Source organism: Penicillium cosmopolitanum (genome assembly GCF_028827165.1).
Source record: "Penicillium cosmopolitanum strain IBT 29677 chromosome Unknown utg000009l:1.0-9042332.0:1.0-9050551.0, whole genome shotgun sequence".
NCBI lineage: Eukaryota > Fungi > Ascomycota > Eurotiomycetes > Eurotiales > Aspergillaceae > Penicillium > Penicillium cosmopolitanum.
In genome coordinates, this window is record NW_026622679.1 from 1,098,534 (window position 1) to 1,111,076 (window position 12,543).

Here is a 12,543-nt window from a genome sequence, read left to right on the forward strand (position 1 = left end):
AAACTGGTCAGATCGGACTTTGGAATTGTCAAGTTACCCGAGACCGTGGACCTCCGAGTCGTATACGTAGTAATATAGACCAGAGTTCTCTTATTATGTAATACGTAGATGACACTGTCCAGGGCGAAATGGAAGACAGGTTGCATCGAAGTTCAGCCACGCCAATGAAGGTCTGGATCAAGTCCAAAAAATCCATTAATTACGAAACTAAGAGCATCTGGGTATTATTTATTATGGGTGAATGCATGATCAGAACTCTGGGAAAAACGCACGTTTATCGAAATGATTGTCGCCAACCAAAGCCCAAAGCCCATGGCTGCCTCAAGCTGCGCATTAAAGTTGGGTAAAACTATCAATCCCACTTGCGCTCAAACACACCCACCCATTCCCCCCACCCAACCACATTACCCTCAATGGCCTGCGCAATCTCTTGTATTGTTGGCAGATCACTCAATTTTCTCCAATCAATAGGCGCACTGAGCGCGACCAAAGTGAAGAAATACCTGTGCTCGCCATGCCCAAGCAAGGGTCGAGGCGGGACGTAGATATTCCCACGCCGATTCTTGCCATATCGGAACCCGCCTTTCAACGCATACTCGCCCGCAGCCTCGAAGTCCGCATTCGTGACAGCGGTAGTGGTGGCTGGGATACCATAGTAGATACCATGAATGATCGGACTTGGCAAAGGCGCATCGGGATCCTCGCTAACAATCAGGAACTCTTTGGTGTCGGGGGATGCAGCGGGCCAGCTGAGCGATGGAAACTGACCGGCCCCTTCTGCCGACTGGTCCACGTGCAATTGCGATCCAGACGCTGTGTCAGATGCAAGTTCGATGGTGGGCTTGGGAAGTTTGGAAAATCCAGGGCCTTTGGTGAAGAGGCGTGCGTCGCGCCCTTTTGCGCTGGCGAACAGTCGACTCAGCCCGTATTCGATGTATGCGGTCTGCACAATATATGTAAGTAGGTGTTAAAAGGCCGTGCTGAACTTTCGCGTTCTGGCGATCGCGCTGGTGGTCTTACCATGATGAACTCTGGGGTTCTTGCTGATCATTTACAACAGGAAGATAAGAAAAGAAGCCGGTGAGCGATGAGGTTTCCAGTTCATTTTCAAGCTGATGGTGTACATTGCCGGAAGCGGGCCGGTTACGGCGTGGAACTGTGCCTGAGGATGAAGGCCGAAACAAAACATCCTCATCTCGTGCTGTTTGGCGGGGCGTTGAATGTATCCAGAACCATAGCTTGAGTACCAGTTGAACTTGAGCTCATATCTGCACTGCATTCCTGATTGGTCAATTTAAATTATGAAGTTCGAGTTTCTACCGACCGTATCATTTTCCAAGTTCATTGCTATACCTTAGTACTGGCACACAGAACCTTGGAAAGGGACGCTTGGAAACTACTTAGAGGGGCCCCCAAGCATATACCTAGTACTATTGGTATGTATGACTGGGTAGCAAATTAATCAAACCAGGCGGGCTGGATAGCTTTAAGGATTCTTCAATTCGCAATGTGTCTGCCATTGTCTGACCATATATACTAGTATTTTGGAAGGGATATCAATATAGGAGCAAAGTCAAATCACTCGACCTTGAACCACAGAAGCCATTCATGGATGCCTGACCCATGTTGTAGCAGAATTCTCTACAACCAGAGAGAGGTCGCATTCGGGGCGTTCAAGTAAACGTTGATCTGCATGGCCTGCAACTCATCATTATAGTACTGCAGCACTTCAAGTGTTTCACCCATTCCTGCAGCAGGAGCCACAAGTGGTCCCTCTCCCTGGGCTTGCGCATAGGCATACCACACATCCTGTGCCTCTTGCGCAGTGGGCATAGCATCTGGGATGAAAGCAGAGACGTTCTGATAGGGATAGATAATACCCGGAATCATGCCGCTGGTAACAACAAAGCCCAGCTCCTCGTCAATGACAAGAGCAACGCGTGCTTTGTCGTCTGTAGGGTGCGCATCTGGCCAAGAACAACCAAGTGGGTCCGTTGTGCCATTTGCATAGACCCCCGTATCAACAACCTTCCAGCCGATCTCGGTGAATTGGCATGTATCGCTGACGGCGACTCCAAAGTCGCTCGAGGTAGCAAAAAGGGCCTCGCTGAGAGATGTCAAATCTGCCCGACTTGCCTTGGTTCGGTTGGCTGGGGAGACATCAAAACTGCGTAATTGGATGGAAGTTCTTCAGCCGAGAAGGAGAAACCATGCTCGCCGCGGTAGCGGTTCACAAATATTTCAAGCTCGGTGATCTTTCGATTCACAACCTTTAGCCGTGTACGAAGGATATTTGTAATACCCCCTTCGTTTATGTCTAAAGAGAAGTAGACCGTGCCTTGCTTGGAGTCGATTGCCAAAAGGTTGGGCTTGGTCACCTTTGTAACAGTGCGCCATAGCGTCATCATGGTGAGAGCTGCTGCGTGCGAGTTTTCGGTTGCCTTATATACCGAGGCCAATGGCAGACTGAACGGGTCATGCTTCACCACCGAGTCCAAGAATTGTTCAACAATGTTGGATAGACAAGTTCGATTGCAATCGTTTGATGTACTTTTGGCTTCACTGGTAGCTCCATGTGGAAATGCACCACCGAGCGTTGGCAGTGCCACTATGAGTCCCAGTGACAGGCGAAGAAGACTCGGAAGTTGCATTTTGAGGGGCAGGAGAGGCTTTGGTACTGCTTGAAGAAAGCTCCTAACATCTGCGGAAGAAAGCCATGCTTTTATACTTACTCTTCTTGATATTCATAAACTAACATTCAGAAATTCAATTGAGATAGACCTGTTCTGCCGGGTTCGGCTCTCCACTCCCCGGATTTCCCCATCTCCAAACTCGGCTCCACCTATGGACACTCTAATTGATCTAGATATAATCAGCTAGGATCAGCACGATTGAAAGCGGGGACCACTCAAATCACTGGAATAAAGCCAGGCCTCGTAATCACGCCAAGGGATATTGATCCGGTTCAACTATTCAATATTCAACTTCCGTGACTTGCGGCCGGTACAAAATCAAATTCGGAATTAGAACACAGCTAGACATCGGCAATAGGCGTCCAGGGACACAATAGCCTTATATGCTTCAATAACTGACCTAGAGGACTCAGCATCTAAAGACTCCGGTAATTCAATGCGAAAAGTTCCTAGTTCCTAATGAAACCCCTGTAAAGGGGGAGTCTGATTAATGGACCGAAAGGCAGAATGTTCGGCAATGGAGGTACTGATATTTGGGCATCAATACTCCGAATATTTCCCTTCCGAATTTAATTCTTTTGCTCCGAGGTTCTAAGCCACAGTACTACGAATACTAGCTTGTTCATGTTCCGCAAGACAGTGTCCGTATAACTGCAGATGGAATTGGTATTATCAGTATCACAGATCATATCCTAGCAGTACCTACCTTGGTAGGTATGCCTTTGGAGAATGCATGCGACGGATGCTCCTTCCTTGAATTAAATGCAGGGTAGTAGCTTCCTAGGTTTCATTTGTTGATGTGTGCTATGAGGAAAGTGCGATGGCGATAATGCCAGGCTACTTGAAAGGCCCCGCGACGATTCAGCTTTCCGAACTAATCTTCCCTTTACATCCTTTCGAGCATCTATTAATCCCACCAAGACTGACTCAAACGCAACCAAAATACCAGAAGTCCCAGACAATCTCCGAATCATCAAAGCGAAGTACGGTAACAATGAGACTGATAACCTGCCTACCGTCCGCATCTTGAAAAACGTGGATCGCGCAGTAGATCGCGGAATTTGGCGAGCTGAACACGTTATTGTTGAGACTGGCATGGCAAAGGGCGAACAATTTCCCCTGCCCTGCCGGAGGGAGACGAACAATTCGTCATTTTCGCTCTCGTGTTTATCCTGGATGTCCTGACACTCTCCATTTGGAGGAACATCACCAGTTGGATGACCTCCCGATCCACGTTTGCACCAGCGACATTCGCTCAGAACACTATGACGGCCCAAATAGATAGGTATCTCTTCTCAAAGAGATTCAAGGACAAAGGTTTCTTCATTGCAGAGGTCAAGCGTGGGATTCACGCACGGTGCTCTAATCCAATCATCCTGTACCAAGAGACAGCCGAGATGATCTGCTGGATCATGCATGATACTCGGCCAAGCAATGAATGCCAGGTTCCACTTCCTGAAGGTCGGTAAGTAGCATCTGTCTCCGTCGCTCCACTAGGGCACTATGCTAACATATGCGACTAGACGAATGCTCATTTCCCAAGATTGTTTTGAGATCTATGTCACCCTCGCGGGGCTGTTTCGCCCCGAGCCCCTGTTTCGACCGTCCGCTGGGTCTCCCCGGGCTGTACACCCAGCCCCCTTCCCCTTTGGTAGCCATCTGTGGTGGTTGCCAGAAGGGCGAGGAAAAGGGCGAGGATGGGGAGGATGACGACGATGACGATGAAAAGTTTTGTTTTTCCAAAAAAAAAAAAAACCTAGTGTTTTTAATTTTCTGGCACCAAAAGCTTTCGGTGCCTATCTCACCTGCGGGCCTCTTCACTGTTCACTGTTCACTGTTTCAGCGTGTCTTGTCAATACCAGCTTGTTTACCCTAGTGATGCATGGTTCAATTTCAAAATGTCGAGTCTATAGACACAATCTGTTGAGGCGCATTCACGGCCTGAGGCATCAAGCGCCGTCCTTCGTTCTCGATAGCTTCGCTCACCACCACCAGCTTCTAGCAGAATTTACGTAGCTCTGTACTTGCAACTGCTAGTTATCTAAGATCGCCGACTGGTCTTTCACAAAAGGCTTACACACTTAGCAAATACTACTTTCCCATGTGGTTATACAAATGAAGCTATAGTACGTTCGACAGCACAACCATATATCCCTTCGACTCGATGTTCGGGTATGCATTAAGTTGGGCGATATGTGTGACAAATATTAATGTTCATAAAAAAATATACTACATCTTTATCAGAGACCCAAGACATCCAAGAGACCTTTCTCCGAAAGTTTCAGCTTCTCAGCCGTCTTGATCCACACCTGCGACCTCAATTCCGGATCATTAACATGTCGCTTTGGCGCTGCGTCCCATATGCGATTGATATATTTACCGCCTCCACGCCCATTAGGCGCACCGATCCCCTGTGTCTTCGGATCGGGTCCAAACTCGGGACTGGTAGCTGCGTACGTGATCGCCAAGCTGCCCTGTTGAGGATTGATGGCAACATAACTAAGAAGGAACTGGAGACTTCGGCCGCCCTCCGCTTTCACGGCCGTCCAGATGGACGAGGAGACGAAGCCTGGGTTGACTCCGTTCACGGTTATGCCCTTGTAGCTGGGATGTCTGAGCAGGCGTAGCTGTAGCTCTGTGAGCCACATCTGGTAGTAGAGTTTGTTATCGCGATATTGGTTGCCAGGCAGGGTTGCGCTAGAGTCGAGATCTGCGTTGTAAGTGCCGAGGTGGTGGTAGCATGATGTGGTGCAGACGATGCGTCCTGGGGTCTGTTCTGCGAGGGATGGCAGAAGGCGTAGGGTCAGCAATACATGGGAGAGATAGTTAATCTGTGGGAGGTCAGTGCTGTGTCTATGCTGTTTCATGGGGATAAAGATGAAATACCTGATGAACTGGATGGAATCCATCCTTGGTTTTGGCATCCAGAGGAGCAACTGCGATGCCAGCATTGTTGCAAAGGATATCCAAAGGGTTTTCAGTGGCGATCCATCGTTGGGCAAATGCCTCCACGGTTTCAAAATCGCCCATATCCAAGGGCCACCATTCGATCGTCGACGAGTGGCCGTGGGCCTGTGCGATCTCATTGCACACTTTAGCCGCAGCTGTGGGGTGTTGCTCCCATTCAGGGGGGTTCTCGACAGCCCAGGATAATATTAGCACCCCATGTTGCGAAGGACTTTGCTGCTTCGAACCCAATGCCGTTATTCGCGCCAGTGATGATGATCCATTTACCGGTGAGATCGGCACCGGGAACTTCCTTGTCAGTGAGAAATGTAGTATTTGTCCCTCTGATGCCCTGCACCAGGTCGTTCAAAAAGTAAAACAAGGATGCCATTTCAAGAGGAGTTCGAGAAGTGACAAAGATGACAAGGACGGAGAAGTGAGGTTGTTTTGGAGTGACACTAGCGACGGTCGCACTGGATACCGAGATTAGACAGTCTCGCGCTTGTTCGCATGGGATTGTGCCACCTCGGCCCCGCCGATCCCGCAAATCAGGCAAATCAGGCCCAGCCTCCTATGTTTGGGGTGATCTGTACGCAGTACTTTGTACTTTGTACTTACTGGAGAACGTGGTCATAGGTTATCGCGTCTAGTACTAATAGTACAGACTCTCTATGAATATTGTATAATCTGTGCAGAGTACAGAGTACAGAAGTATCCCATGGGGCATGGAGTACGGATACGGATACTATTTACAAACAACTTCGATCTCCCCACTATAACTAGTAGCCCCTTTATTCCGAGTGCCGCTTGCCCAACTTATTCGTTTGGTGGATCCAATCGAAAAGCCCGATCGATCCATAATTCAGATTGAACTTTGCATGATGGAGATCATGATCGAGAGCCTTGTTGTGGAAGAAATCATACCCGCTATGCACAGTTGCAGTATTGAAAAGCTCATAAGCAAGGAACGACCAGAATGTCAGCACCTATTTCGAGTTAGCTTTTGCTAGAGTGGAGTGCACTTCTGCGGTGTACATACATGACTATGCAAGATCTGTGGGGGCAGAGAGATTGGCAATGCATTGGCGAAGATCTGTTCAATCGGATGGGCATATTGGGCCGCCAAGGCGATGGGTGCCGTAAATCGATGATGCTTTTTGTGAATCAACTTGTAGAGATATGGAACGTGCAGCAGGCGATGGCTGTAATAAAACAGTGCCTCGCGCATAAGAAGACTCAGTACGAAATCCCGAGCAAATTCGAGGGCGGGTGGCAGAGCTGCTTCGACCCGGTAAGATGGCTTTGATCCGAAATGAGAGGTGATATTGATGAGCGAAATATGCAAGACGCTGGAGAGAATTTGGTTCTGGGTAACAACCCAGAAGCAATGCAGGATGTCACGACGAGTCGGCTGTTTAGGCGCAGGCTGGATCTTGTGTTTCTGGGAAAATGACGGCGCAAGCGTGTCCAGGGATAGATAGAATAGCGATGGGAGCCAGAACGAAACCACTTGGATCAGCAGCGTTCCGACGAATTCAATTCGCTGTGGGGAATAGGTCGACACGATGTGTGACCAGAAAGCCGTAGCCTGTGGGATCAGGTTGTCATACATCGTGGTGATTATTGCTGGAGTCGAAACGGCTCAAATTTGTGGTTTGGAGCCAAGAGAGTAGTACACCGTAGCTGACAGGCTCCCTCAGGGCTTCTTATGAACCTCGGCCACTGATTTACGACCCCGGAAAATTCTTTGTGGTGCCCCCGCAATCGATCGTCGGACATCTCGGCTCGGATGGCCCCATGTGACGGTCCTCAGCCACTCCCGTGCGACACATTACAGTGCTCTAGTTCGAAGAGGAGAGATTCTCCAAGTTAATTGGAATATCGATTTGGCTTTCATCTCTTCCCTACCTAACCGAGTACGCTTACTAGTGGCTACTCTTTACGGCTGAGACAAAACTCAAAACTTCTACCAGAAAACCCAACTAGCCAAATTCCGCCCGAGGAAATGAGAAACACTCTCGAATTTTAGCGATCAATCAAAGTACAATCTCAAGCAAATCTCTGGGCAATGTAGCCATGAGAGTTAAAATGCAAACTATCCTTCCAAGGTTCTTGAGTCCCGAGATGTGAGAAGTGTATAGTAAGATCTTCTATTTTGAACTCTCAGAGATCATAACCACAATGCTCCACATACATTCCGGTGGATATGAATTCCATGTACGATGCCTTCCCCAAAGAACACCCGGTTAAGACACATATCTGACGCTTTATTCCTCCTCTGAAACGACCTCAAGCTTTCGGATTCCGATGGGCTTAGCAAGCCAGTATCGCAGAAACAGCTCCATGGGAGGAGGTGGGCTGGCATTCTCTTCGAAGCTCATCAGCTGTGTGTATTGCAGGTTCAAACAGTTTCCATCGTAGAACGCCTGAGAGATTCGCCCGTGGTTGCGTCCCATAAATGAGACGAGTAGAGTCTATGATTAAAAAAGAAGTCAGTCGGATATCTGAAAGTCGAAGGAACCAATTAACTCACTGGGTGCGTTCGATGGCCAGGGAAACTTTTGGAATTCTCGTCTAAGGAACGCATCAAGAGGAAATTCGCTAGCGCCCGAAGCTCAAAGATTGTAAAATCATGGCCCCACTCACTAGCTTCATACTCACCGTGAAATATCAGAATTGCGTGTGGTAAAGGAGACTTCGGATCATCATCTTCTAGTACATCCTCAACATGCCAAACGGGCACCGTGTATAGATAGCCTGGCCCAGAGGGTATAATAGAGCCTTAGATCATGTCGTGATGTTTCCATTCTATTAGAGATTAACCAACTTGCCATGTGCTCTGTATTAGTTACTCACCCGTAGCTTTTCTGGAGCGGAGTAAGAATATCGGCACTTGGGGGTTCATAGTATCACTCGTGTCGAATATTCCAGTGCAGGTTTTCAAAACAGTCTTTTCTTGCCTGGAACCTCATTTGGAATGGGAAATGGAATATAATGATGGGCTGGGCAAGTATAGAACTAGAACGATGACAGGTTCACATTTACCAACCCCGATTCGGTACTGATCAGCCGCTTCTGCATCGGGAGCGGGCAGTGACATGCTTCTACCATCAATCTTCGAGACTGCCGGTACCCAATCACCCGAGTTACGAGCAATGATGCCTAGCTAAGTCCATCATGAATTGCCAATTCCACTCGCTCTCTCATCAGGCTTCCGTTCGCGAAATCGTCGCCATACCAGAAATCCGATCATCGTGAAAGCTGTCAAAGGTACCGCAAAAGCAAAATAAATCCACCAAAGGCGAGACACAACAAATGCAGGCTCATTAGTCGCAGTGGATGTATCCAAGGCGATCAAGTTCGTTCCAAAAAGACTGCAGACAAAAGTGGCTGGGAGATAGAGCAGTGTCATCGCGGCGATGATCTTCATGGACGCACTATCCTTGCGTGTATCGCGGGCTATTTTCGCGCTTTCCGTGGCAATATTCAAATTTATCGTGCTGTCATGGCCCGTGATGAGATTGTATAAAAGCGTCACGAAGTTACTGGTTCTTCGCTGCAAGTTCATGATTCTGCGGTGCCGATCATCGCATAAGTCGTGCAGCATAAGTAGATCATCCCGGACCCTCCCATGCGTCGCATGATCAATATATGTCCCCTGGAGCTCGGCCAATCTTCCAAGACGCTCATGATCCCGGAGGAGATGACCAATATTTGACGCGTCGCGTTGGTTATTGTGCTCTAGTGTTATCAGGTTCCGCGACATCTTATGTAACAACTGTATATACCTCGAGAAGCGATTAGAGTCCGATACTTCAAAGATAGATCCCTGGTGTAGTTGCGTCTCGATCCAGAGAAGCCATTTTATCAGGTTATTCAGTTCCGTGTTTCGGGACGAAAGGACATAGAACATGACCACCGAGTGAAGGGTTAGAGGGTGTAACGAATCATTCTTCTGGGAAATGCCCAGCTTCTTAACGGAAAGGCAATTTGAATCCGAGGATGATCCCTTAAATCTCTCCCCAATCGCGTGAATCAAATCGCGAAGCTCGCCTTTGGATTTCGGCAAGATATATAGGGTGTGCCCGGTGAGGAAGTCATAACGGAAATAGATAGGCTCGTACTGGTGAAGAAGCTTCATGTCGGTTGGGCCTCGGGAGCTAACGCTTGGGGTACTATCCAAGGGACTAGTATCGTTTGCTGTATACGACAAATTCTCGCTGATATTGTAGCAAATTTCGGTGGGCTCGTTAGTAGGCGAGGGGTTGATACACATCCCAATGCAAAACTCACCGAGGCATTGGTGGCCGTTAACTTCTACGCATCGACCGTGATAACTCGAGAGCAGTGGCGAAGATAAAAGAGCAACATCCTCTAGTTTTACGTCCCAGAAAGTTTCGAACAACTTCTGGGTATCCCACTGGTCTCCCGGGAATGCACCTTGTTCGGTCAATAGTCTTGGTTTTGTGAGTTTCATTTATCGTAGAAAAGGGTCCATCGGCATACATCACACTAATTAGTCCGGTTTTATGAGTATCTATCGGTGATTCTGATTGTAAACGACGCTCAAAATCATAGGTGTCTATTTTATATCAGCTTTAATTCGCGTCGGGTTTCGAGAGGTAGTACCTTGGTCTAGGACATTTATCAAAGGGTCGCTAGAAGTGGATGCGACATGCACTTCAGACTGCCCCTGGCATAAGAAGAGAGCATTTTCCAAGACAAATCTGGGGTGATTGTCTGACATTGTGCGCCAAGGGTTTGTTCACATTATTTTCAACGCTGAATTGACAATTTCATAAAACACAAATCACGACCGTGGGAAAGATAATCTTGACTGGATCTGAAATGACATGTTGCAAGCAGAAAATAACAGGAATTCGAGGTCGTGCGAAGCTGGGGCACCGGGCGTTTGTTGGGGTCCGTTCTAGTTTAGCGTGCGTAAGATGGCGGTGCATTCAAGTTTGCTGCATTAGCGTGCATTGTTGTAGCTGAAGAATGACCTCGAGGTTCTTTGCGTTATTGCGTTCCGGACTGCACCAGCCACTCCGCACTCCGTGCATCTCAGCTCCGTATTATTTGCGAGCTGAAGGTGGAGGTGGAGGGCCAATGAAGCGACCTTAAGCTTTATCTGGGTTTAAGGAAAGGAATTAGCCACATTTCTTACTCGTAGTACCTCAACTTGAACGAGTTGCGGGCAGTCCTAGCCCCACATTGGATGAGTTAGAATTCCAAGGTTGCAAACCATACGAATTCTTCAAGTTTTCAGGCAGATATGACACTCCCGAGTCGTGTGCGATAGATGATAGAGCCCGGCCTCGGGGTCTGCGAATGGAGTCGCTGTCCATTTCCAACCCTTGGAAGCTTGAGAGTGTCGGGATCGTTCAAGTTCATGCCAGTACTATTAGTACCTGTAAGTATTGTGTACTAGTACCATATAGTGCTGGGGGATACATTTTCTAAGTCCGAGGTCCGAGTCTATTTCCAAGTAGTGCACTACTACATGTAGTAGTGGATTTTTGGCGATCGAAAACATACTTTATTACATGAATAGATGTTCAGGTTCTCGGTGACTTCGATAGAATACCACTGGAAAAAGAAATTCCAGCCCGAGGGCAGCAAAGGGCTGTGTTCGGGTAGATTCCAAGGCTTTACTTGTAGTTCTCCAGGCCCTGAGCACTGTCTGGAGTTCAACGTCATTTAATTCCCTGCACAAAGTAATACTTCCGAGTTGTACTAGTACTAGTAGTAATGCTTGGCAATTAAAGGATCCTCTAATGGCCCCAAGGATGAGCTTGACGCGTGTAAATTGACGGAGAGCCTTACCTTATCTAGACGTAGAGTAATGATCTACTCTGTACTCACCCAAGGCTATGAAGTAGGCTACAATCGGAAATATACGAGTATCTTCCGGTGGGGCGGGAGTGTTACACCAGTCAGTCATGCGGGATACATATCCAATGGTTAGCGCCGGGCTAGATTAGTCGCCGATGGGCAATGTGATGTTTGAATGGTCAATAATCCACGGTTGATGTTTGGGGTGAAGCATACAATTGACCTATCGCAAGGAGCGAGCCAGAAGAAATCGCACATGCTCTTTTTGTGCTGCCTGGCGAGTCTATGCCGGCTATGAATAGATGCTTTGCAGTGGACGATCATTGGCCAATTGTGTTACCCGAGGGGTCCAGCAAATCTGGTCGCGCACCACACGAGCGAGTGAGACAGGCATGCGACAGCCACGGTGGAGCAACGCCCGGTGGAGCAAGTTAGATGCGAGGCGGCCAGCCGGAGAGAGAGTGGGTGTGATGACGGGCGGGCAGGGTAGGAGGAGTAGGAGAGAGCGGAGAGTGAAAAGATGAGACACCCTGAAAATGAAAAGAGGGTTTTTTTTTTGTTCTCATCCAGGGTCTCGATGGTGTGTTGAGGCGCAGCAGCACCATCTGGCCCAATTTCCTCGATCGTCGCTGTGATCTCCACCGCCTAGACTTCGCGTCTCGCTGCCAAGCCAATACCCATCGCGCATCGCCAGGGGTAGCATTTAGACATGAACACTGTACTCCATACACTGTACCGCGTTTGTAGATGAGATGCCGATGATCAGGGATATGGGGACGGGGGGGGGTCAATTGACCGATGCCTGGAGAGGAGGGGGGGGAGTGCGAAGGTTGTAGAGTACCCCGTAAATAGAAAGGGTCTCAGCCATCACTCCACTCGACAATGGACATAATTCTGGGTAAATGGTAATGGGACTGGTACTGCAGTTGGCACTGGGCGTTGGCACGTTGGCACATTGGCACAATGGTACCCTCCGTAGAGACGTGTGTCTCTCATTGCAGTGTGGGTGTGGCCTGCTGGGCATGCAGAGGCGTCAGACCCTGGCGGGAGAGTCGGGATAGGGGGTGGC

The 12,543-nt window shown here is 48.6% G+C and overlaps 5 protein-coding genes across 5 annotated transcripts; all 5 read right to left on the reverse strand.

Annotated features, from left to right (window-relative positions):
* Window positions 1-352: 352 nt before the first annotated feature.
* On the reverse strand, window positions 353-1,023 carry N7509_008494 (YbhB/YbcL family Raf kinase inhibitor-like protein; the record flags this gene model as incomplete). Its single annotated transcript, XM_056633131.1, has 2 exons — window positions 353-943; window positions 1,021-1,023. 2 exons carry the CDS (start codon window positions 1,021-1,023, stop codon window positions 353-355), a joined length of 594 nt encoding a protein of 197 aa, XP_056483751.1.
* Window positions 1,024-1,641: 618 nt separating this feature from the next.
* Window positions 1,642-2,651, reverse strand: N7509_008495 (uncharacterized protein; the record flags this gene model as incomplete). The annotated part of the gene is made up of 2 exons (XM_056633132.1): window positions 1,642-2,107; window positions 2,161-2,651. The coding sequence occupies 2 exons, from the start codon at window positions 2,649-2,651 to the stop codon at window positions 1,642-1,644; spliced, it is 957 nt and encodes a 318-aa protein (XP_056483752.1).
* Window positions 2,652-4,933: 2,282 nt separating this feature from the next.
* N7509_008496 (Short-chain dehydrogenase/reductase SDR) lies at window positions 4,934-6,030 on the reverse strand (the record flags this gene model as incomplete). The annotated part of the gene is made up of 3 exons (XM_056633133.1): window positions 4,934-5,524; window positions 5,580-5,797; window positions 5,856-6,030. The coding sequence occupies 3 exons, from the start codon at window positions 6,028-6,030 to the stop codon at window positions 4,934-4,936; spliced, it is 984 nt and encodes a 327-aa protein (XP_056483753.1).
* Window positions 6,031-6,430: 400 nt separating this feature from the next.
* Window positions 6,431-7,263, reverse strand: N7509_008497 (sterol desaturase family protein; the record flags this gene model as incomplete). The annotated part of the gene is made up of 2 exons (XM_056633134.1): window positions 6,431-6,625; window positions 6,679-7,263. Coding segments are annotated over 2 exons (780 nt in total), but the record flags the coding sequence as incomplete, so codon positions are not given.
* Window positions 7,264-8,814: 1,551 nt separating this feature from the next.
* N7509_008498 (uncharacterized protein) lies at window positions 8,815-9,780 on the reverse strand (the record flags this gene model as incomplete). The annotated part of the gene is made up of 1 exon (XM_056633135.1): window positions 8,815-9,780. One exon carries the CDS (start codon window positions 9,778-9,780, stop codon window positions 8,815-8,817), a length of 966 nt encoding a protein of 321 aa, XP_056483755.1.
* Window positions 9,781-12,543: the final 2,763 nt, after the last annotated feature.